Source organism: Carcharodon carcharias, chromosome 16, assembly GCF_017639515.1.
Source record: "Carcharodon carcharias isolate sCarCar2 chromosome 16, sCarCar2.pri, whole genome shotgun sequence".
In the NCBI taxonomy this organism is placed as follows: domain Eukaryota; kingdom Metazoa; phylum Chordata; class Chondrichthyes; order Lamniformes; family Lamnidae; genus Carcharodon; species Carcharodon carcharias.
The window spans coordinates 49636771-49662785 of record NC_054482.1 but is presented as its reverse complement, the minus strand read 5'-3'; the positions used below and the strand labels follow the sequence as shown (position 1 = coordinate 49662785).

General features: G+C 42.1%; 1 protein-coding gene across 22 annotated transcripts in view; it reads left to right on the top strand.

Moving 5' to 3' along the window:
• odr4 (odr-4 GPCR localization factor homolog) overlaps window positions 1-13858 on the top strand; it is a 97134-nt gene extending 83276 nt beyond the window's left edge. For 19 of the 22 annotated variants that reach the window (XM_041208811.1, XM_041208805.1, XM_041208795.1 and 16 more), the window contains 4 exons: window positions 5138-5194; window positions 10632-10805; window positions 11724-11797; window positions 13728-13858. In XM_041208811.1, the coding sequence (XP_041064745.1) occupies window positions 5138-5194; window positions 10632-10805; window positions 11724-11797; window positions 13728-13739 (317 nt within the window). In that variant the 3' untranslated portion in view covers window positions 13740-13858. The remainder of the gene's footprint in view (window positions 1-5137; window positions 5195-10631; window positions 10806-11723; window positions 11798-13727) is intronic. The other 3 variants (XM_041208812.1, XM_041208814.1, XM_041208815.1) reach the window with 3 other exon arrangements.
• Window positions 13859-26015: the final 12157 nt, after the last annotated feature.

The following is a 26015-nucleotide window of genomic DNA, read 5'->3' as shown; positions in this document are numbered from 1 at the left end:
CAAACCTTCCCTTCAATATCCTTTGCTCCAAGGAGAGCAACCCCAGCTTCTCCACCCTAAACTTGTAGCTAAATTCCCTCACCTGATAAAGCTCCTGTGCACCCTTTCAAAGACCCTCACATTCTTCCTAAAGTGTAGTGACCATAATATGAAAACAGTGTTCTTGTTGTGGCCTGCTTTTGTATTCAATATCTCTATGAAGCCCAAGATCCCATATACTTTGCTGACTACTGTGTCAACATGCCCTGCCACCTTAAAAGATTTATGCACGTGAACCCCAGGTCCCTTTGTCCCTGTACACTCTTTAGAACTGTGCCATTTAGTCTATGCTGCCTCTGTCTGTCCCTTCTGCCAAAATGTATCAACTAACAATTCTTTGTGAAAAATTCCATCTGCCACTTGTCTGCCCATTCTGCTAGCCTCTCCATGCCCAATTGCAGTTGATTGGTATCATACTGACTGTCAGCATACTTCTAAGTTTGGTGTCATGTCAAATTTTGAAATTTTAGAAATTTCTCTCCTCCTTTTCCCTTTATCTAACATTAACCCAATTAATATTTGGGTAATTAAAGTCCCCCAATATCAATAATCTATAGTTTTTGTACATTTCTGAGATTTCCTCACAGATGTGCTCCTCTATCACTATTTGGAGGTTTATGGAATACCCCAGTTGCGTCATTATCCAAATTTTGCTTCTTAAATCTAAACAATTCTGTCTTTGCCCCCTTCAAGGACATCCTCACCTTCCAAAACTACGTTGTCTTCTCGAATCAGTACTGTTACCCACATCTTTTTTTCCTTCCCTGCCTTTTTGAACACTGTATCCTTGAATGTTAAGCACCCAGTCCTCAGCGTTTTTAAGCCGCATTTCCATTATTGCCATTACATCATACTCCCACATGACTGTTTGTGCTTACAGCTCACCAACCTTATTCACCACACTTTGTATGTTTGCATATCGTAAATCTGTCTTTGTATTCCTCATAGTCTGCTACTATCTAGTATGGTACTACTTCTCCTTGTCCCACTTTAGTAGAAAACCTTCTCCAGCCAAACTGGTAAAACTTGTTGACCCATTTAGTTTGAGCTTTATCCAGTTCCTTTCTAGTGATAGTGATTGCTTCAATTTGAAATTTAAATTTAAGTTCAGGGGCACGTATTTTTCCTCGCAGCCCTCTCGTGTCAGCATTGGAGCAGCTGTTCCAATCTCCTTTATTGCATTCCTTTCCTTTGTTTCATCATTAGCTTTGAATACTGTTGCTATCTGCTTGCCATGTTTTCCTTGAATTTTTAATTAAGATGGATTTTTCTCATCTCTAACTGCCATTAACTTCCCCCTTATCATAGCCTGATGTTCCAATGTCCTTTTAAAATTAGTAGGCTGAGTTCTGACTCTTTGGACACATCTCAAGTAGAAACATAAAATTTTGCAACAGGCTCATGGAAAGTTATTGATTTTTTTAAAGGCACTCAGCCTTTCCTGTACAACTTCAGTTTTCACAACCTCAACAGACTTATCCAAAACCGCTGCGGATAGCAACGCCTCATCCCCGCCAAGTCATTTCCTATTAGGCAAATTATGAATCACACCCACAATTACAGAACTATTAATTAAGCCACATTTTAAATTAACTCTATACAAAGGAACAGGTATACAATTTCCATTAACACTTCGTGTCAATATGTTTTTAATTTAGTGAATGTTCTGGAGGAAAATTCTGTCACCTGCCAACGTCTATAACTGTGCTGATCCTGTGTCTCTAAGAACGCAGAATTGGCTTCCCTGCCTTACCAGACAAGAATGAGGATATTTCAGATTTAAACAAGAAACTTCTATAATTTCTGGCACCCTGTCCCACTTTAGTAGAAAATACAAGGGAACGTACCAATTTGTCATCACTTTTACCCACTGGAACAGTGTTTTCTGGAGGGGCACTGTGCAATCTTACAAATGCTACAGTTTTGCTTTTTAATTCACCTTCACATGTCTTTTTTTATGACAAAGGTAACATGTTAGTACCCATAAGTTAGGAGCAAGAGTAGGCGAATCGCCCCTCCAACATTCAATAAGATCAACCTTAACTTTTGAACTGTCTCTCTTACTGCTCTGAGGAAGGCCTGTTTCTTCCTCCAGTTTTCACCAATATAATCAGAACCCTTATCTCTCCAGTTTCTCTGAGGCTTATTACTAACATGCTTGTGAGACAACTTGTAGTTGTCTGCCATTACTACAATTCCCCTCCCCCCCCTTATCTTAGAAACTTGAGGCTCTTCCAGGCAGGATCTTACTCCCAAAGGAGCGCTATTTTTAATTTTTTCCAATAGCATCACCTCTCTAAGATTTTCAAAGTCTAGTTCCACCTTCATTGACCTATACTATCTCTAAAACATAATATCCTTTTCTCTAGCAAATTCCACAAAGGTCTGGATTTCTTCCTTAAATATCTAAATTTCTGTCTGTAAGCTTCTGTAAGGCGTTGAGAATAGCAGCTTTCACTGTTTCATAGTCACCAGACTATTTGTCTGAAAGAGATGAACCCTGCAACAAAATAGCCTAATCTTCTCTAGACCACTGTGGTATTGTGGCAATTTTCTTCCTGCCAAATCATCACCAGGAGTTAATCCTGAGCCACCCTCACATTTTACCAACACTTCCTGTTCGTATAATCAAAACTTTTCTCAGTCCACTTCAAATTTCCTTGCTTCCTTTTCTCTTTCTCTTTGAGGCTTTCCTTTTCTCTTGCTCTTTGAATTCTAATTCAGGCTTTTGCATTTCTCTTCCTTTCTCTTTTTCCCCAAATTCTTTCTCGAATTCAAGTTTGTCTTTCTGACTCCAATTCAAGTTGTTTCATTTGTAATTGAAGTCTAGCTGACTTAACTTGAGTGCTATCAGGATTTCCCTTTTCCTCCTCAAGGTCCAAGTGCTGAGCCAATACTTCATAGGAGCAAGAATAAGCCATTTGGCCTGTCAGGCCTGCTCTGCCATTCAAACAGATTCTGGCTGATCATCTACCTCTACGCCACTTCCCCCACTACCCCCATATCCTTTGATGCCATTAGTATTCAGAAATATATCGATTTCAGTTTTGAACAAGCTCAATGAGTTTACACAGCCCTCTGGGTTAGAGAGTTCCAAAGATTCACCAGCCTCTGAGTGAAGAAATTTCTCTTCATCATAGTCTTAACTGGTATGCCTCTCATTCTGAGACTGTCTCCTGGTTCTAGACTCACCAGCCAAGAGAAACATCCTATCCACATCTACCCTGCCATACTCTGTAAGAGTTTTGTAAGTTTCAATGAGTTCACCTCTTACTCTTAGAAACTCTAGAGAATACAGGCCCAGTTTCCTCAATTGATCCTCATAAGAAAACCCAGCCATCCCAGGGATTAGTTTGATGAACCTCCGTTGCACTCCCTCTATAGCAAGTACATCCTTCCTTAGATAAGGAAAGCAAAACTGTGCAGTCTCACCAAGGCTCTGTACAATTGTAGCAAGACATCTTTACCCTAGTGATGAAAACCAACATACCATTTGCCTTCCAAATTGCTTGTTACATCTGCACGTTAGCTTTTGGTGACTTACTAGCAAGGAGACCCAGGACCCTTTGGACATCAACACCTCCCAACCTCTCACCATTTAAGAAATACTCTGCCTTTCTGGTTTTTTTACCTAAGTAGTCACTTCACATTATATTCCATCTGCCACATTCTTGCCCATTCACTTAGCCTGTCAAACCCCCTTGAAGCCCCCTTTCGTCACCAATGTAAGAACAAGCTCTAGAGGGTGAAAATGTAGTAAAAGAAAGGAGCACCTCCTTCCTCTCTTCACCAAATTTCCTCACTCACCAAACTTCTTACTCAGCTCAAGCCATTTTCCTGTTTCAATAATCTCTGCTTTTTTAGCCCTACTTTCAAGTCAGCCTCTAATTTCTCTGCCACAGCCATCAAATTAACCTTGTTAACTATTGCAAGGTAGTAACAGACAGGTCTTCTCTCCCCGGCAATGTCTGAGCATTGAAAGTAGCCATGTTGAGTTTCCACAGAATACAGCAAAAGTAATGTGAAATCTTGCTTCTCCAGACTCTGGAAAATTCCAGTCTACCCATTTTACAGCCTCTGTTTCAATTCCGAAAGAGCCCCCAATTTGTTACGATCCCCGTAGAGACTGATAACTTTTAAAAAGAGATGAATTTCCCAAACAACTAACAGAAATAACCAAAGGACAAGATTTCACATTTTAAGACTTTTACTGCAACAAACAAACTGAAATCAACAGAAATCAAACATTACTTAATAGGCAGCTAATACAATGAACTAAAGGAAAGCGACTTTTGCATTAACTAATGCAATCAAAATATGTCTTGTAGCCCCTTTTGCTGTGCATCGCACTACAGGCAGATGTGTAGCATAACAAGACATAATGTTACTGCCGGTTCTCCAGCATGTTCACTTCTCCCTGCCATGCTAGGTTGTAACTTCCAGTGTCCTTTGAAATTGTTCCACTCAGCCTGAATTCTCCAAATCTGACTTCCAGCTGCAAGGCCCACCTCTGCAACTCCTGTTCCTTAAATCTCCAAAAGTCCCATCTGTTCTGTTCCCTTCCTTTTGAGCAAAAAACAAACTCCTAAAAGCATCCTAGTCCTCCATAGCTACTTTGTTCCTCCACACAGCAGTAGTTGTTTTCTCTCTTTCTCTGTGTCTCACAAAGCGACTTTTCATTTCTGTGAATTACTGTGTAAAGGTGTGAAAATTGTCACATGATTTCAGTAGGTTTCAGTTTGAGTTTCAGTCCTACGGCAACCAGACCACATAGCCATGTCTCCGAGCTGGTGTGGTTCTGAAATTTCCAATATCACCTTAAGTTAAAGGAGATATTTTAAAACCTAATAATCTTGTAAAGTCTGGCATTTGTAACAATTGTCAAACCATATAGCATTGTTAGAGTTTAAAATTGTGTTGTTCCTCATGAGTTAGCTAGTTTGAATCACTTGGGAAAAATAGCTTACTGACATTTAATACTCCCCTACCATTCATAGGTTATAGAAAATTACAGTTAAGATGTTTGAGATGTGGTTGTATAGGAAATAAAGTTAGTTTTGACTAATTAAAATTCTATTTTCTATGTTTAAATGGCAAGATCTATTAAAGAAACCAGAAGAGCAGGAAATCATAGAAACTGGGTTTAAATACAAGGGTAAGTTGCAAATAACTGGCATTTCCAGTCTTTCTGAAATCAATAACACAAGTATCTGCTGGACTGTTTGCTGTGTTTATGGATTTGTTATCTTCCAGTTTTCTGGAAATAGACAGTGATACCATCTCACAAGACATGCAAGAAAAAAGCTATCAGAAAGAGTGCTTAATCTGAAGGAATTTGCCTTCCGTTTGTCTCTTTCAGGCTAAATTATTTGTGTTCAGTCTCCCTTTTTGAAGTTTTGGATATGAGGGATAGAACTGCGCTCCTCTTAGTGTTCTCAGTTCAATCTATTCAGTAACTGTACTTGAAGATGCAATGATTTGGAGGGCTCAAGTAGCTTTCCACTGGGCAGCAGACTGCTACCGGAGGAGTAGTGAAACCATATAATCTTTCATCCATTTAGGAGATGATGTTGGCAATATTGGGATGGGGCAGAATGGAAGCCATGGCTCCCGACCTAATTACAGCCTTGTTCCAAACATGGACCAAAGTGCTGAACTCCCGAGGTGAGAGTGACTGCCCTTGACATCAAAGCTGCATTTGATCGATTGTGGTGTCAAGGAGTCCTAGCAAATCTGAAGCCAATGGGAATCAGAAGGAAAACTCTCCACTGGTTGGAGTCATATCTAGCACAAAAGAAAATGGTTGTGATTGTTGGAGGTCAATTATCACATCCTTTAAAAAGTACCCGGATGAGCACTTGGCACATCATAACATTCAAGGCTATGGGCCAAGTGCTGGTAAATGGGATTAGGTAGGTAGGTCTGGTGTTTCTCATGTGTCGGTGCAGACTTGTTGGGCCAAAGGGCCTCTTCTGCACTGTGTGATTCTGTGATCTCAATCCCAAGACATCATCTCAGGATTTTCTCAGGGTAATGTCATTGGCCCAACCAACTTCAACTGCTTCATCAATGACCTTCCTTCCATCATAATGTCAGAAGTTCACTGGTGTTTGCTCAATGTTCAGTAACACTTGCAACTCTTCAGATACTAAAATAGTCCATGTCCAGATGCAGCAAGACCTGGACAATATTCAAGCTTGGGCTCATAAGTGGCAAGTAAAATTCACACCACAGAAGTGCCAGGCAATGACCATTTCCAGCAAAAGAAAATCTGACTATCTCCCCTTGACATTCAATGACAGTACCATAGCTGAATACCCACACTCTCAACATCCTGGGAGGGGTTACCAAGCACCAGAAATTGAACTGGAACAGCCACATAAATACTGTGGCTACAAAAGCAGGTCAGAGACTGGGAATTCTGTGGCAAGTAACTCACCACCTGACTCCCTAAAGCCTGCCCATCAAATAGAAGGCACAAATCAGGAATGTGTTGGAGTGCTGTCCATTTGCCTGGATGAGTGCAGTTCCAACAACATTCAAGAAACTCTACACCATTCAGGACAAAGCATCCTGCTTGACTGGCATCCCACCCATCACAATAGACGTTCACTCCTTCCCACTACTGACGAACACTGGCAGCAATGTGTCTAACACATAGAAGGACAAGGGCAGTAAATGCATGGGATCACCACCACTTGCAAACTTCCCTTCAAACCACACACAACCCTGGCTTGGAGCTATATCTCTGTTCCTTCACTGTTGCTGGGTCAAAATCCTGGAACTCCCTCCCTAACAGCTCTGTAGGTGTGACTGCACCACATTGACTGCAGTGGTTCAAAAAGCAGTTCATCATCACTTTCTCGAGGGCAATTAGGGATGAGCACTAAATACTGGCCTAGCTAAGAATGCCCACATCACTTGAATTTAAAAAAAAAACACAAGTTTACAAGAGTCGGGCATGGGGAAGAGATTGCAGCAGGTGCCAGCTCGCCAGTGGATGTTCTGTTATTTGTTCTGCTGCAAAGGACTCAGGTATGGATTTCAATACACCGGGCTACTGAAAGAGGGTAATGGGCTTACGCCAAGAAATGTTTGGTACACTAGGAAGCCTGCTGTCAGGCTTGCAGACAATGTCACATAGCCTGGACAATTCTACCTGCAACTTTGTACAGAGCTTTGAGTCTGCCCCCTCCTATATGGAGCATTTAATCACCTTAATCAATGCCACAGTGCAACCCACCATGAGCGTCCAGGTAACCCCAAGAAAGAGGAATCTGCTGTCCTCTCTCAGTGTAACTGCTTCCACATTTGCCACTCTGTCAGTGCCCTTGTTGTTGCCTGTCAGTTAGCCAGCCCAGACTGCAGTAGCTGGGGCTGAGGTAATGCAGACTGCATTCAGCCCCTCTAGGTCCAGAACTGCTCACAGTTGTCCTATAAAACCATCTGCAGTCTCCTCAATTGAAGCTCCGCAGCCATCCTTCTTCCAAATTTCAACCACTGGGGAAACACCTCAGAGAAGCATCAAAATTGGGAAAGCAACCTGATAGACAGGTAATGTGCAAGTGATTTGTTTTAATGTAGTGTGAGATTATTGATTTGATAAATTTTGAATTTATATTTGGTTTGCAGTCACTGAGGGGAAAAAGCAGTGTTGAGTGAAGCAGGATAAGAAATGGTGATTGTCAGAAGAAAAGTATGAAATATGGGACTGCTGGTAAAAGGGAACTTGGCATTGTGGCCATTAGATTTGCTGAATCAGAGCTTGGGCAGAATGGGGCTCTCTTGATTGCTGCCTCCCTGCAACCCATCCCCATGGCAACATGACACACCTGGGATGTCCCAGATAGAGATTTCAATTAACATGTTTAATGAAGACAGGACAGTTCTCCTCAGAATTACTGTCTTCAGTTCCCTAGCTAAATGGGCCCACCTGTTTTATGGCCCTTCTAACTCTGACCTTGTAAGTACACATGGAAGGATGGACATTTGTGCAAATATCTTGGGATATCTTGCAACTTACGAATTCCAGATTTCAATGACCTTACATTTACAAATTTAATTTTCAAGATATGTGAATCGGAAAATTAAATATTTTCACAATTATGTCACCTTTTTGTAGCCTGCAAGCAGCCCAAAGCATAAAAGTTGAAAGTGACAGTGACCTTGACAGCCTCAGGTAGTACCCTGGTTTGAGGCTACAGTTGTAACTACAACAACTGACATAGCTCATACACTGCTCCCCAGTGAAGTTGAAGTAGAAGAAATGCTCCCTGAGACCCTCTATGGACATGGCCTCCTGCTGAGATCCTTCCTCCTTCTTGTGGCAACTTATTCTACTCTTTCCTGTCTTTTTTCATATTTCCCAGTCATGCTCTATTCCCAAAGATAGTCTTACCAGGCTACCTATGACTGGAGACAGATAATTTGTGAAGGAGCTATCAGTAACAAAAGTGCATGAGCAGTCAGATCCCCCTCCCTACAAACAAATTGTGCTTTGAACTCAGTAAATATCACCTAGAAATCGAGCAGCAGCCGGAAGTAATAATCAACTTACCTGTAAATCCTGTATCATCTCTTTAAACAGTGTTAGTTTAGTAACATTCCGCTTACCGGCATGTTTTGCTGAGCAAGGTCAGCACATGCCATTCAATCAGTGGAGCCTTCCGAAATGACCATCGCACGATAATCAGTTTTGCATCCAAGTACTTATTTCTCTCCTCTGCACCTTGTCAATAATGATACTTTTGCAAATGATCCCTCCTGCACCATAGTGCATACTGTGGACTTTATGCATTAAATGCCTACACACATCTTGGGCACCATTTTCGATCATTGGCTGAATGCATAGCACCTGAAATAATGGATGCTGTGCAGCCCAGTTTAATCACCATCCTCATGTTTTAAAAGATTCCAAAACATGATAACCTACATTGGCACGGATGTGGAAGATGTTGAGCAAAAGTACATTTTTTTACAGTTTGTTAGCAGCGTGTGTTAGGGCCACAACACAGTCTGCCCTTCAGAGATGATAAGGTTGTAGAATTTTGATTAAATTTTCCAGTATGAATGAACTTGTTAAAATTATTCGTCGATAGTGAACATTGTGTTGTTCTGTGAGTATGCAAATCCCTGGTATGCGATTGTACTGACCTCTTTCTTCATTTTCTGTACCTTTCATCACAATAGATTTGCTCAATCCTAATGCGCTGCTGTACATTGTATGATTTGATCATTTTGCAACAATAAAATTGTAAATATTGATCTAATACGAAAGTGTAAATTATCCACTTTGGCACATGGAATTGTGCCCATCAGGAGTGTATATTAGAAAAAAATCATAGACTCAAAGCTCTTGACTTTCTATCTGTGGCTGAAGTGGCCATGTGGCAAGCTTACCGTTAAACAGTGTACTCCGTATATAAACATTTTTTATTAATAAGAACACCATTTAATGATTAAAATGTATTTTGCTGTTTTAGAGAATGGACTAAAAACTGGTTTACCCCGTTATTTTTGGGTGCTGGGGTTCATGATTTGCGACTGGCCTGCACTGGTTTCCTTGGGGGTGGGCAGCAAATAAATTTGATGCTGTTATTTAATTACCCTCATCGTAGCATTGGGATGAGTGGATTCCCTGCTGCTGCCTGGCTGTCTGTTGCTGCTGCCTCGGGATTGAACAGAATTGTACTGATAACGGGTGGTGCATTCGACCTGCTCTTAAAGGCAGGCTGCCGCTCTTAAAGGGAAGTTGCACCAAATAATATTAGTACAATTTAAAACATGGAACCTGGAACACCCGAACAGAGAGGGATTCCGGGACAATGAATGCAAGCTTTGGTGGTGCAGGTAGGCAGGAGAAGAAACACTATGGTCCATGAGGGGCCAGGATACCCTCAAGAACGACACTCAGAAGGGAGTAGGAGCAGTAGTCAGGGTAGTCAATTCTGCCATCTGGCCTTGAGGATGACAGTACTGCCACAAAAAGTCGAATTACCTCATGTGGAAAGTGAGGGTCAGTGAATGCACCTTCACATGGTATCCCTAAACCACCGCACCACCAGTCCCTCACACTGCTCAATGCACCACACCCCCAATATGCACCCAGCAGCATTCCCTGACACTCAGAATTCATACTTTAACACCCAGGTACCTGTACTCCACCTCACGCTCAGACCCACCACTCGCTGCCTCCACATACCTCCAGCTATACAGCTATAATAGGCACATCACCCAAGTACAGTGCAACACAACCACCGACATTCTGCCATCTCTCTTCCAAGTGAAGGTGGGGCATAATGAAAGGGAGCAGAGCAGAACTGGTGGGGGACCATTTCCGGAGATCTACAGCGGAGATGGCTCTCTGCATCACAGCACCGGCTCCAACAGAGCCCATGTCATCCAGCATTGTTGAAAACTTGAGGATGACGATATGCTCCTGCTTTATGCCCTTTCTCAACTCCCAGCTCACCCTCATCCTGAAACATGATAGATGAACAAGTTGCTAATGGTGCAACCATGGACCTCTTGCTTCCCACCCCACCCACTTACCCTCACACCAAACTTCCTCTTTTGATTTGTTTTGTTTTCAGACACCCAGGAACTGCCATCCGCCCAGCCACAGCAGCCCGTGGAGCCAGAGGAGGAGAAGGAGCTAGAGCACAGCACTGATGAAACGGCCCCGTCATTTGATATGACATTTGCGGCCAGCTGCCCAGATACTTCAGCTGAACGTATCTTGGAGGCTATTGTTGAGCTTGCACATGGTGAGTCACTGGGCATGAGTGGGCTACAGCCACAACAGCAGAAAAGGATGGTTCATTTGTCAGCTTGCCAGAAAGCAAGGTTGCAGATGAGTTCTACTGCAGAGAACTCAGGTGAAGACCAGGAGGGGTGACATAAAGGAAAGTACTGATGAGCATGCACACAAACACTAAGTGCATTAGCTGGCCAACCAGACAGGGTCCTGTTACTGTCGAAGAACATGGAGGAATCTGGCTTCAACTTAGCAGAGGGCATCACACACAGCTTGCCCACTCTGCAGCCTCTGCTCCATCTCCATGTTGTCCTGCTGACTGTAGGCCTCATACCTGTTGCAGCTTTTGTGTGAGCAGGTCACCTACTCATCTGCTACCTGTCAAGTCCAAGAACTCACCACAACACCTCCAAAAGCACTCCATAGAATATTCAGACATTTTGTAATAGCCGGAAGTTCTTCGAAATTACATTCCTTGAACATTGGGTGGCTGGACCCTCTGACAGCTCAACACTTCTTTGTGGATTGACGCTCAGATTTGTTGCCTGGATCTGTGTGACTCAAATTCAGAAGTTGTTGTCTCTTGTCACATCAGCCAGTGGGGCTGTGCGACATCAGGATAGCGCCCCATCACTTACTTTCAATCCACACAGACAACACCAACCCGGGCATGCTTCTGAAGATGGTATTCCAGAGTTAGCTGGAGTTGTGCACCTCCAAGAGGGTACAAGGTTTGCACAGCAGATAACATTCACACCCTAAGTGTTCTGTGATCTATGGTTTGATCTAAATCCCTCAATTTAAATTATATCTCTGTTATGTTCAAAGAACCAATGTTTTTAATTATAGCTATTCATGGTCAAAGTGCAGACTAACATACACCATCTGCTCCATACCCCAATCCTCATAAAGTCTGTTTGTATCTTAGGTGTGGCAGCAGCGGCAGGTGTAGGAGTCATCGCAGTAGCAGTCTCTGTGATTTATTTTGGGAACTTCATTGGTGTAAGTCGAGCTTAACTATTATAAATGAAACTGTATAAGAAGGCTATTTATTGTCTTTCTTTATGAATCAATCATTTGTTTTACTAATGTTTTTCTTTGTTAATGTCAGCAAAATCATGCTGTCCTAATACCTTCTGAAACTAAGCAGTACTTTGGCTCAGCTCTTCGGAAACAACCCCAACCCCTCCCCCCCCCCAACCAAATGTTCCAGCTATGAGGAAGCAGTTCAGGTGAAAGGGTCAATTTCTGAGTGTTTTATCTTGAATATATCCATACGGAACCAAGTCTGTATTAATTATGTGGTAAATTAAACTCCCCTAAGACATAATGAGGTAATAGTTCTTTCTTGCTCTCTACATGCATGTTTTTTTTTTTACAAAAGGGCATGTGTCAGGGCAGTTGATTCTTTGTGAGGATAAAAATTAAAACATGATCGAAATGAGCATTGACCAGTATCTCATCGCAAATTTGCTTATTTTTGGAATTGCACTCTTATAAATCTCATTATAGAAAATGCCTTAATTAATTTCCACTTTTGACGCATACATATTGCATGAAAACCTCTGAACCAGCCTGCTCATAAAAAGGTTTTGCTGCTTTCAGTGTGTTTGTACCTTCAACTCTAATTCTCACCTCTGTGCATAGTGTGGTATCTGCTTCCTCATATCCTCTTAAATCTAGAAGTACTATCTGTGAAATTATTTTGATACTGTTGTTGGTGCCTTTTTGGGTATAAAACCAATGAACAAATACATATCAGTGCCAGATATTTCCTTAGAGTTATCCCTGCTTCACAACTGTAAACTGGGTTCCTTCCACAATTTTGGTGGAGTGGAAACAGCCGTGACGTAATTCCCACCTGGTATATTGTTTATTAACTGAAAGAAATGAGGGGCCAAACAAGGTTTGATTTCAACTGGCTGGCACAGAGCCCAACCCAGAAGAGAGAGATGTTGAAAGTTGAAAACAAAATTTAATGTCACTGTTAACATTTTAATGATTGAAGGGTCAACCTTTCTCTTTTTTAATCATTAAGAATCCCTGTGGTACTAGTAGCACACTTTGTATGCATTTGACTGCATGCATGAGGCTCCAACTGCAATTTCACTACTAGATGAACAGCAATATTGATCCCTGCTTACATTGGCTGCCTAGGCTCAGCGTTCTTGGTCAGAAAGGCATGCCCTCAAGCCTCACTGAAGAGACTTGAGCACATAACTAAGCTGACACTTACCATCATCTGCCTGTTCAGATGGATGTAAAAGAATCTATGTCACTACTTGAATACTATCGATAGAATACTATCGTTGAACTAGCCAACATTAAAACAGATTATTTGTTAATTTGTCTCATTATGTTTGTGGAAGATTGTGAGCATGATTTTTATTTCTCCCTCTGCCTTCACAGGCTGGCTTTGCCTGGGGAATTTCCCAGTGTTATAACCTGGCATACTTTCTCTTGCAGGAGAGCATGAGAAAGACAAAAAGTTAAGGAGGCAGCCTCTGCCAATCTTGGTAGAGAGTATTAACAGTACTAACAGTGTGCTTTCATCTACACTTACATGAGAGGGAAGTCAAACGGGTAAAACAATGATCCATGCATAATCGCACTTTGAAGCCCCAACATTGCCACATGTTGAAAGTACTTCTTTAAATAGGTAGTATGGCCTGATTACAACATTTAAGATTTGCACCACATGACAACGTTTGACATAAAGCTTAACAGTTTCCTCTGTAATCAGCTAACTGAAATTTAAGAAGTTGGATCTCCTGGTACATGGCTGGGACAGATGGGCAATAGTTCGAAACTGGTCATACAATGTTGGGAAAATTGTACAGTTTTATTAAAAACATTAAAATTATGCAGTTTTACAAAAAATGTAACAAGCATATGAGGAATTTTGAACTTGCCTTCTTTTATTCTATTGCAGGAATCAGCTTAAGCACTGATTAACAGCATTCCAACTCCTTTTTCAAGGAACATATAAGATCCAGTTCCCATGCTTTTTTGACTGAAACTGTATTCTCAGCTCCATTTGAATAAAAGCATTACACAGAGAGAGAAGCAATAGATTTTGGTGCAGTTTTTAGTCTTGTATTATTATCACAGAAATGGACAGGCTTTTTTTATCACTATTGACTGTCATAGTTGATAACGAATCTGAATATATAAGGAAGTGACTGCTTTGATATTGTTTTTAGACCTGCTGAAATTGTTGAAGAATTATAATTACAGTATAAATCAAGTATTTGTACCTCTCTTTGCCTGATTATGATCTTCCATCTTTTTTGGGTAAGGGAGATTGCAGTCTATAAATAACCAAAGATAATCAGAAATCACCCCAGGAGGTATTACATTTACAGATGTCAGGCTAGGTGTTCCGAAAATACGTTAGATTTGCCCTTTATGCAATCCTAACTCAGTCAGTGAACTTTGGCTCCAAGTAGCATGAGTCACACTTCAGCTGTGGATCAGCAGAGAAGCTCATAACTTGGCAGTTATTATGCAGGTATGTGAATGTGTCTAATAAAAATTGTCTCAACTTTTCTGCTATCTCTCCCAGACAAAGCTGGCTTGCACACCCGTCCAGTTCTTTTCTCTTATTTGGCTATTGCATGGTAACCAACTGGAAGCCGACCAGGGAACTTTTACTTAAAACAAAAGCTTCAAACTCCAGGTTGTTAATCTTCATTTTGGGCAGCAAAGATGGTGCTAGGCAAAGGAAAGATTAGAAAAGGACCACTGCTTCTGGTCGTTCTTCATTGAACCCTTCTCCAAAGCATGAGTTAACAGACAGTTGAAGTAAATTTACAGACATTAGGGGGCCATATTTTTGTGAAAGAGATGGGAAGCGTGAGTCGTAAAGGTTAAGGAGATCTCCACCCTCCATGTTTTCATTCCAGGTTTGGGGACAAGAAGGAGTCAGCCTGCAGCCTCCAACCAAATGGCAGGGCCAGCAGGCTAGAAGGCCTGCCTCTGTTTACTGAGACATCGGCCCAGTTTAATCATGATTGTCAGGCCCTCAGTCCCAGCAATTTGTCAACAGAAGCAGTTAGTACATATGGCCAGGCCAAATGGCCTCATTATGAATTCTTAGCTGAGCTCCAAGAATGGCTAATAATGCACTCAACAGGTAATCTTGTCACAGCTTGCACGGGTGTGATAGCTTGTTTGTTTGACATCTTTATAATTACCTAACCCTTGAAGAGTTTTTTCAATGCCTATGATTTTACTTACACAATATTAAGAGGTTAATAACTTTGTCTCATTGATCCTATGAATGGCTGTGATTGAGTGACAGCTTTATGAGGTCAGAGGGCAATATACCTCAAAGGGAATGTTGATTGACATTTTTTGGTTGCTGTCTCAGGACTAGGGTTCCTCCATTGTTTACAAGTCCTCTAAGGTGCCATGAACCACATCTACTAACAGATCGGGCCTGACCCCATTAACAGTAGTGGGAGGATTAAAATGTCCACTCCTGCAACGGAGTCAGCAAGGTCAGAAGCGCTGCATGCGGGCTGGCTGCCACACCCTTATCTTATGCCGACACATATTGCTGGCAATGGGGATGGGGGCGTGAAACCGGGAATCAGGTCCCGCGCACCCTTTTTAAAGGCCACCCAAATCTGCCCAATTCAACGTATATCCAGGCCAAGGTGAGGACAGCTTTATCTTTTCCTCTAGCTGTGTAGCCTGATGACTCCTGTGCTCACACTTGACTTTGCCAATTCCATTTTGAGCTACAACTTTCCATTGCAGAAAAAAAAATGTGGAAAGTTTTTTTTAATGAATTACTGTGAATGCATATACCCTATGTCTACAAGTGCGTGCACATTTTTTTTTAAATGCAGCCTTTCCTTACAATGGCCAAGTTTGTAAAATTGCTGCACAGAGATGCTGCCAGCCACAGCAAAGCAGAAATGAGTTGGGGAGGTATTGGTCATTGTCTATTCTATCATTTAGCAGTGAGTTTTATCTGCAGAATAAATGTACAACCAGGAAAGTAAGTTGGTCAATAAATACAACAAAGTTGCTTTTAATAAATTAATCACTTATTTGTGCTGCAAGCATTGGTGGTTTGGTTGCCTGGGATCCAAATTTCAACATGTGGGGAATAGACCAAAATTATTTCTGTCTATACCCAGTCAGGCTTTGAAGGGGATAGCCTCATGTGTCCGTGGCTTTATTTAGCAAGGCACCCCACCAGAAGTAGTGAAAATTTTTAAAAATGTTTTATTTCTTTGTAAATTATCCCATATCTACATACCCTGCTTAGTAAAGACACTTCTGGTGTAAAGGAGGGAAGGTAAGTCAGTCTGCACCCAGTTTGCCACCTGTGTCATTTGAAGTTGATTGGCAATGGCACAATAGGGATAGACTGCAAGTGCAGAGAAATGATCAGCCCAGCTTGACGTGGATCAGATCAGGAACTGAGCAGAATGATATTGGACCTCCATTTGTCCCCCTGTTTTGAGTGTTTGTACTCTTGGGGCAATATTTTCCCCCCGGTCGGGGGGGATGCGTGGGCGCGGGCGGGCAGGTTCCCGATCGGCACCCCCGTTCGGGGGCACACCGCCATTTTACGTGGGCATGACATCTGCCAGGAAGCAAAGTGCTGCCTCAGGGAGATCAGCTCAGGTTCAAAACATCGAATAAAGATTAGAAAAAAAATTACTGACATGTCCCCTCATGTGCCACTGTCATATGAGTTGGGACATGTCAATTTCTTTTATTTAGACATTTAATGTGAGTTTTAATACCCTCATGAAACCTCATCCCGCCAGTGGATGAGGTTTCATGTTTTTTTGAAAGCCCGCCTGGGCTCCCAGTCTGCCCGCCAACCTTAAGGTTGGACGGGTAGGCCCATTGAATGATTCAATAACTTTATTAATGGCCTTAAGTGGCCCTTGACAGGTTGGCGGGCACACAGCTGAGTTGGCTGCGTACCTGCCGACCTGAAAATGTAAATGATACGGCGTGACAATTTACATGTCGGCACACCCCCCCCCCCGTTGTGGAAGACGTAGCCCTTGAAGTTTAGATGGTCAACTGTCTGTTTTGCTACACTCTTGAGTATTAATAGGGTACGACGAGTAGAGTGGCACTAGGATCAGTACTTGGGCCTTGGCTATTTACTGGAGAATGTAGATGTAGGAGGTCATAGTTTTAGGAGAAGCCATTTAGGGCTGAAATGAGAAGAAATTTCTTCACACATAGGATTTTGAATCTTAGGAATTCTGTACCTCCGAGGGCTGATTGATGCTAAGTTGATGAGTATGTTCAAGAGTGTGATCAATAGATTTTTGGGCACTAAGGGGATTGAGACACAAAAAGAACTCGTATTTGCATAGCACCTTTCACAACCACAGGACATCCCAAAGTGCTTTACAGCCAATAAAGTACTTTTTAAATATAGTCATTGTTGTAATATAGGAAACATGGCCACCAATTTGTGTACAACGAGCTCCCACAAACAAAAATGTGATTATAACCAGATGATCTGTTTTTGTGATGTTAAATATTGTCCAGGACACCCGGGGTGACTCCCCTGCTCTTTTTCAAAATAGTGCCATGTGATTTTTTTGCATCCACCTGAAAGGGCAAACTGGGCCTCGGGTTAATATCTCCGAAAGACACGTCAACCTTCATTTTGTGCTCATGTCCTGGAGTGGGACTTGAACCCTGTGATTCAGAGGTGAGAGTGTTACCAACCTAGCCATGTAGCTATGTAGAAGTGCAGCCAAAATCTTATTGAATGGTGGTGGAACAAGCTAAAGGTGCAATATAGCCTACTCCAGCTCCTAATTCTTATGTTTCTATAGTAAACCTATAGGAATAAATAAGGAGTTCATGTCTATATGGGGCTCCAGATGAAGGCTAGCTGTTTTGACAACATTCCAGTTCATTGTGGAGATAAAAGTCAACTCCAGCAGCTCTAGCTCATCACCTATTTCACCACGGACTTTGATGGGTGATTGGGTCATATGGCCAAAGTAAATACAGAAAACACTGGAAAAACTCTGCAGGCCTGGCAGCATCTGTGGAGAGAGAAACATAGTTAATGTTTCGATTCCACATGACTTCTTCAGAATCTTTAGTTTCTTTAGCTCAAACTCTTTAGCTCTGAAGAAGACTCATATGGACTCGAAACGTTAACTCTGTTTCTCTCTCCACAGATGCTGCCAGACCTGAGTTTTTCCAGCATTTTTTGTTTCTATTTCAGATTTCCAGCATGCACAATATTTTGCTTTTATCTTAGGGCCATATGGCCAGTTTGCTTCCATGTAACGCTACGTCTTTTGCAGAGCTCTCCACCCCTTATCCATCCTGATTCAAATCTGACACACTGTTTTATCAATAAGAGGTTACAACATACAGGGCAATGTAACCTGCATAGATAATGGACCACTTCACAGATATCACTTAAATATACAATAGAAAAGATTGACTTCAAGATACTTTGAGGAGTACTGGCATTCGTACATTAGATGGTGAACTTTTCATGGCAGGCATTTCCAATGAGATAATTTTACAATCTACTATACAATTTGTCAGTGTATTGTGTTAACCTAGCTATCTAATCTTGATGCAGTTGCCAGATATACAAATGAAGGATATGATCAATCAAGAAATCATGCAACCTTTTTCCTTCTAACTCAGCTTACCCTATATATATTACAAGGTCTTGCACATGGCTGGTACTTCCTGTAAAACTTGTGATGTCAACAATTGCAATGAAACCTGTCTATACCTTACATAATGGAGAAATTAATTTAAGCATGTTAACATTTCATAATAGAAAAACCTTTTACCATCATAGTTCATTGATAAACCAGTCTAATCAGTCAAAGCACTTTTTTTAATAAGCCACTTTTTCTTCTAAGTAGCTGAAAATTCTTGTATCCAAAATAAAGTTTCAAATAAAAATGTACCCTTTTCACAATATGCATAAGTTTATCCATTGAATTCTCATGTTTTTTTAAGATTCTCCTTGAAGGCCTTGGCCTGTCTCTCAACTGGCTGTAGGCTTGTTATTCTTGCCCAAAGCTGTGATTCTAGGAGCTGGGGATAGATTCTGCAGCCTGAATGTCTGCAGTGTGCACAAGGAAGTGTTCCACTAAAATAAAATGGTGGAATGTTTCTCTCTTAGTCTCTATCAAAATCAGTGCGGTTATTTTTCAAAATTATTTGAAGAAAAGGTGAGGAACAAATTTCAAAAACTTTATTCAGGCAAAGTTTATGCTTGTAAATCGTGAGCAGCTGTGCCCAATTTGGCAAGAAAGGCTTTCCTCATACCACACTCTTAAGTGTTAATGCTGAAGAGGAATTAAAGAATTTTAACACCTTCTGGAGTTCCCCTACCCTATCATTGCTATTTAAATGAATAGACCTCTTCCCCACCTCCCAACCTTGTGTACTTTGGCAGGGTTAGCAGCAGAGGACGATGTTAGAACCTACATAATTCATAATAAGATGATTACGTTTTTCTATTAAATTGTCTCTTAATGCCTTGATTCTTTTTTTTAATTGATTTCATGAGTGGAATCTTCCCTTCTGGAGATTAAGTGCAGCGGCAGGCAGGTTTCATAGCGCATTTCCTGCTGGGGTTGGGGGGGGGGGGGCACATTGACCTTTCTCCAGGTGACCCTTCTCAGGGAGTCAGGCAGGGCCCTCAGGCACCAACAGGGAGGAGGACCGCCAACTGGAGACCTGGGGACCATCCATCCAGGTGACAGCCGATCCCAATCCCTTTTGCCTGTGACCCCATCACCCCGAACTGTACAGGCCAAGGAGGTTGCACATGCCCCACAGCAGGAGACCCAAAGCAGGCCGGGGCCTTTTAGGTCTCAGCCTTCTAGAGGACACCTGCCAAAGTCATCAAAGACAACAGGGCTTAGCAGTCAGCAGGCTGCCTCCACCTCTGCTGTGCTTGTCAGGGATGCACCTAGACATAGTGGTAGGGTTAGAAGCAATGAGAAGCTTTGACATCACTCTTAGTCATGGGTGTTCAATCACTGCATATGTCATACACCTTTGTAAATACATTTGCTTCCCATGAGAATGGTCTTGTCATTTGAAAGCATCATGTATATGCATCTATGTGCCCTCATGGTGAGGGTGAGCCATGCCCCCACTCACGGTTCACCTCACTTTGTGAGCCTCATATTCATGGTGTGTAGCTGATACTTACTTGACACTTGTGTTATGTCAAACTCTTTACTGGAAGTGTTTGCAAAATGCATTGATAACCTCTACTTCTTACAAAACAACATGGAGCACACAGAGACAGGGTTCACCACTGACCTTTCCAAAGATTAGGATCTGGTGAATCATGAAGGTTGAAGGTGCAAGTCCGAGTGTTGAGCTTGTTCTCTCTGATTGTAAAAACCTTTCAGTGCACTGGCATGGCATTAAGGGACAGAAGGAAGTGGCTGTGTCCCGTTGTCTACACCTTACTCCTCCTGGAATCTTGTGGCTATCAGTGTGGCACAGACACGTCTTCCAGATCGTGCTTCTTTGATGACACCTTCATGTGAAGCTGACCCTTATCTCCCTCTTCAGGTTCTTGCTCTACCTGCTCTTCATCCAAGGAACTCCAAGCCTCCTCCATGTCTCCCCCTAGCAAGCGACCCCCCCCTTGAAGCGCCAGGTTGTGAAGGGCACAACAGACCATGATTATGCAGGGGCACCCTCTGTGAAGAGTACTGCAGAGCCCCACCTGAGCGGTCCAAATATCAGAAGTGCATCTTAAGGATGCCGATGGTCTGCTCGATGATGCATTGTGTCAACCTATGCGCCGCATTGTACCTCTCTTCCGAGGCACTCTGAAGACGATGTCTGGGTGTCATGAGCCATTGTTTGGGACCCCTTATCCCCGGTAATTGCTGAGGCCCTTTTAATATATGCGGTATCTGAGAGTGACTTCGGATCTATAAGTCAAGGGAACTTACAGGGCACCTGGCACAAACATGCATGATGTGCTTCTGATGATCGCCACCAGTTGAACATTCAGGGAGTGGAACCCTTTCCTGTTAATGAACATCAAGGGCTGCTACCATGAAGCTCTCAAAGCCACATGTGTGCAATGGATTGCACCCTGTACTCTAGAGAAGTCTGAGATAGCTGCAAACCCCAAAAATCTAGCAGCATAACTACTTCATTGAGTGTGAATTTAATGATGAGCCTCACTCTAGAAGGCATCTGTCATCTTGATACATTTATGTGCTGAGGACTGTGAGATGCTGCATAGGTCCCCTGTGGATCCCTGGAACGATCCGCAGGCAAAAACATTGAACACGGCTGTGACCTTCAGGGGCACTGGCAGGGGATGTCCTCCCAGTTCATGGAGCATTAGATCCTCCCACAGAATGTGGCAGATATGATCCACTACATCTCTGGACAAGTGTAGATGTGCGCCACATTGTCTTTCGCTCAACTCCAGGTAGGAAAGTCTTCAGTAGACCCTTGACTGTGCGAGTTACCTCTGTAGGATGGATCTAACCTCCTTATCCTGTGGGTGTTGTTGGGGCTCCCTGGAACATGGATTTGAAGCCGGCCCTCCTTTCAAAGCTGTGCTAGGTAGTGCCAGGCCCTTCTCCTCCTCAACCAGATCACTGCCATCAAGAAGGCAGCATTGAGCACAGGCTCCATTATTCAACCCTCCTTCTCCCTGTGGACTGACAGATGCAATAAATTAATGAATACTGGGCAAATATGGTATAATGAAGAGGAGAAACTACTGTCAGATATTTAACTTAGCATGCAGGCTTGTGTATTTTTTCTATGGATCTAGCAAGGGATAACTTTATGTCATAGATATATACTTCCTGTGCTGTTCCACATGGCAAATTCGCAATGAATGTATTCATAAGATTAGAGGGTGGTGGAGTAATTTTACCGTGAGTGCAATGTATGGAGAATAAATGTTTGAAAAATATTTTGAAGTTAGAGAACTTAAAACGTTAAATATTTGAAGAAAAGCATTAACATTGATCTCCATGTTTGGAAGAAGCCAGATGCAATTGAGCTGACAAGATTTTCACTGAAGCTTTCCATGAGTGCACAGAGGCAGTTTCCATTCTCAGTATGAACACAGGAATTATTAATGAAAAAGTTAATATAATAAGTGCAACAAAAATATGACAACAGCAAGTTAAATAACACAGGCAAGAAATGTATATTGCCAATTTTCACAATTAGGATAGGGTTGTGAAATCCTGAGTCCCAAGCTTGGTTCTATTTCTTAACCAGCCATGGGGGTAATTTCCAATTTTTCCACCTTGACATTAACCTGATGGAGTGGGTCATCTGTCTGTTTCCATCAGCTTTTTGTTCCATTGAAATTTGAAAATTACCCCAATTCCAATTGTTAAGAAATGGACCTGCCAGAAGATGAAGTAGTCTACTTTGAGATGATTGTTTCAAGATTTAAATGCCCTAAGCTTGACTTGAACATCACAGTGAGTATCAGTCATAGTCATGAGAATTACAATAACCACTCCCATTTATATAACACCTTTAATATGGAAATCATGCCAAGGCAAGACACTGAGCCGTGGAGGAAGAGAATAAGAAGAGTTAACAGGATGGATGAAAGTTTGGTCAAAAGTGAAGCAATGATGAATATTCAAAATTTGTTCAATCACAAAGATGCTGTCTAGAGTCCATCATTGACCATTACACAATGTGTCAATGCTGTAAAGCTGAGCGCGTTGATAACTGGTTAAATTGACTGCTTTCAGTATCTGAGGAGCCGTGGATGGTACTGAAAATTATGCAATCATCAAACATACCTACTTCTGACCTTAAGACAGAGGCAAGGTCATTGACACTACTCTGAGGAACTCTTGCAACGATGTCCCGCAACTTAGCTATTAGTATGATATTTGAAAACTGTTTGGAAAAGGCAAGCCATTACAAAGCAGCAAGGTGATGGATGCATCTTAAAGAGATAGCGGTGTGTGAACTGGTGACAGTATGTCCAAGACTTATAGATAAATTCTAGCTCCCCTGGCGTGTGTGTTGGGAAGGGTGGTTGTATTTGATGATTCAACAGATGAGTTGCCCTTTGCCCTTTCCCCATTCACCCTCTGCCACAGGCTCTGCCCTACCATATCCAGTCTTCAGATGGTCTGAACTCACTATTCAGTCAACTGTCAGCAGCTGCTTCAATAACCCATGAGACAGGAGGTCTAGCACCCCCTTGCACAGCACTTCCCCAGAATTGGAAATGAATATGTTCACCACATGATTTGATAAAACGTCCCATTTATAAGGAGGTAAAAAGCAAATTACTACGATGGTGCATATACTGGAAAACAGCAGTTCAGGTAAAAGCTAAAGGAAGAGCAGGTGACATTTCTTTGGAAGGGGTTGGGATATCTGATTTTTTTGTTCATCCACCCAGGCTATATGATCCTTTGCTTATTCATGTGGGGTATCCAGTGATATATTTGCCCCTTTGTGGTTCAGGTATCACAATTTGCTCACCATTTGGGTGAGGACTGTAATTTTTAATAAATATTTTAATTCTTGGGACGTGGGCAAGGCTGGCATTTATGACATTCCTTATTGGTGTGAAAGCACAGGAATTAATGTTCTCAAGCTACATAGTGTTCTTTATTTACGTAAGAAAGAGAAAAAGGTGAGGCTTATGACAGATACCGGGAGCTCAAAAATAGAAGCCCTAGAGGAGTATAGAATGCATAGGGAAGAACTTAAAAAGGAAATTAGGAGAGCAAAAAGGGAGCATGAAAAAACATTGGCAGGTAAAATAAAGGAAAATCCAGTTATTTTACAAGTACATTAAGAGTAAGAGGATAACGAGGGAAAGAGTAGGGCCCATTAAGGACCATAGTGGTAATTTGTGTGTGGAGACGTAGGTAGGGTTCTAAATGAATACTTTGTGTCGGTGTTCACAAGTGAGGGGATGATATGGGTATGGAAATCAGGCAGAAAGACTGTGATATAATTAAAGAAATTAGCATAGAAATGGAGGATGTTCTAAGTGGTCTGGCAGGCTTAAAAGTAGATAAATCTGCAGGCCCTGATGAAATATATCCCAGGCTGTTGAGTGAGGCAAGGGAGGAGATAGCAGGAGTGCTGGCAATAATTTTTAATACCTCTGTGGGCACAGGAGAGGTGCCAGAGGACTGGAGGACAGCCAATGTGGTACCATTATTCAAGAAGGGAGGAAGGGATAAACCAGGGAACTGCAGGCCAGTCAGTCTAACTTCAGTGGTGGGGAAACTATTGGAAGCAATTCTGAGGGACAGAATTAATCTACACTTGAAGAGGCAGGGATTAGTTAAGGGGAGGTCATGTCTGACCAAATTGAATTTTTCAAAGAAGTGACCAGATGTGTAGATGAGAGAAATGCATTTGACGCAGTCTACTTGGAGTTCAGCAAGGCTTTTGATAAGGTCCTGCATGGGAGACTGATAACAAAGGTAAGAGCCCACAGGATCCAAGACAATTCGGCAAATTGGATCCAGAATTGGCTGAGTGGCAGGAAGCAGAGGGTGATGGTCGAGGGGTGTTGTTGTGACTGGATGCCTGTGTCCAGTGGAGTTCCACAAGGATCGGTGTTAGGTCCCTTGCTGTTTGTGGTATATATAAATGATTTAGACTTGAATGTAAGAGGATTGATCAGTAAGTTCGCGGATGGCACAACAATTGGTGAGGTGGTGAATAGTGAAAAGGATAGCCTTATATTACAGGAGGATATAGATGGGCTGATCAGTGGCAAATTTAATCCGGATAAGTGTGAGGTGATACACTTGGGCAGGACAAACAAGGCACGTGATACAGGGTGAATGGTAGGACCCTGGGAAGTACCAAGGATCAGAGGGACCTTGCTGTGCATGTCCACCGATCCCTTAAGATAGCGGGACAGGTAGATAAGGTGGTTAAGAAGGCATATGTCATACTTGCCTCTCTTAGCCGAGGCATAGAATATAAGAGCAGGGAGGTTATGCTAGAACTGTATAAACCGCTGGTTAGGCCACAGCTGGAGTATTGCATGCAGTTCTGGAATGCGCATTATTGGAAGGATGTGATTGCACTAGAGAAAGTGCAGAGGAGATTTACCAGGTTGTTGCCTGGGCTGGAGAGTTTTAGTTAAGAGGAGAGATTGGATAGACTAGGCTATTTTCCCTGGAGCAGAGGAGATTGAGGGGGGACATAATTAAGGTTTATAAAATTATGAGGGGCATAGAAAGGGTAGACAGGAAAGAACTTTTTCCCTTGGTGGAAGGATCAATAACCAGGGGGCATAGAATTAAGGTAAGGGGCAGAAGGTTTAAAGGGGATGTGAGGAACAATTTTTTTCGCCTAGAGGGTGGTGGGAATCTGGAACTCACTGCCTGAAAGGGTGGTAAATGTAGAAGCCTTCATAACATTTGAGGAGTATTTGGATGTGCACTTGTGATGCCATGGCATACAAAGCTATAGGTCTAGTGCTGGGAAATGGGATTAGAATAGTTGGGTTCTTGTTTAACCTGCGCAGACTCGATGGGCCGAAGGGCCTTTTTCTGTGCTATAGACCTCTATGACTCTATAAAGTGTAATAGAGTTATTTCAGTGGGAGCAAGATTAAACAGGAAAAGTTATTGTAAACACACACAATATCAGATATGTATAAATTTTTAACTCAGCTAACTGTTTCACAAGAACAAATCCACAGAGTGATAGTACAGAGCTTCCTTCATCAAGGTCGACCTTAAGGGCTGAAGGACATTGAGGAGGCGAAGGTGTAAGTAAAACACATGAAGTTGACATTAACCTTTCTTGATATTGTGTGGAGTGAATCGAAATGTCTGAAGATTGGTGTCAGTGATTCTGGGGACCTCAGGAGGAAAATGTGAGCTTAAATAATACTCTTGTGGATTGCTGCCCAGAAAGAGGTGGTAGGGCAGACAATGTTCCCCCTCGTGGCAGCTTCAATTTGTGAATCAGTTGTGGGCAGCAGAAAGCTTGATGTATTATGTTGAGGTGGTCCTTAGCTAGCTAGAAATAGAAGGACGGATAGTAAGAGTTTCTATAGTTATTTAAAAAGAAGAGGTAACAAAGTGAGTGTTGTTCCTATAGAAAGTAAGTCTGGGGAATTAATATTGGAAAATAAGGAGATAGCAGATGGATTTAACATTTGCATTGGCCTTCACTATAGGGAATATAAGTAATGTCCCAGAAATAACTGTAAATCAGGAATTGGAAG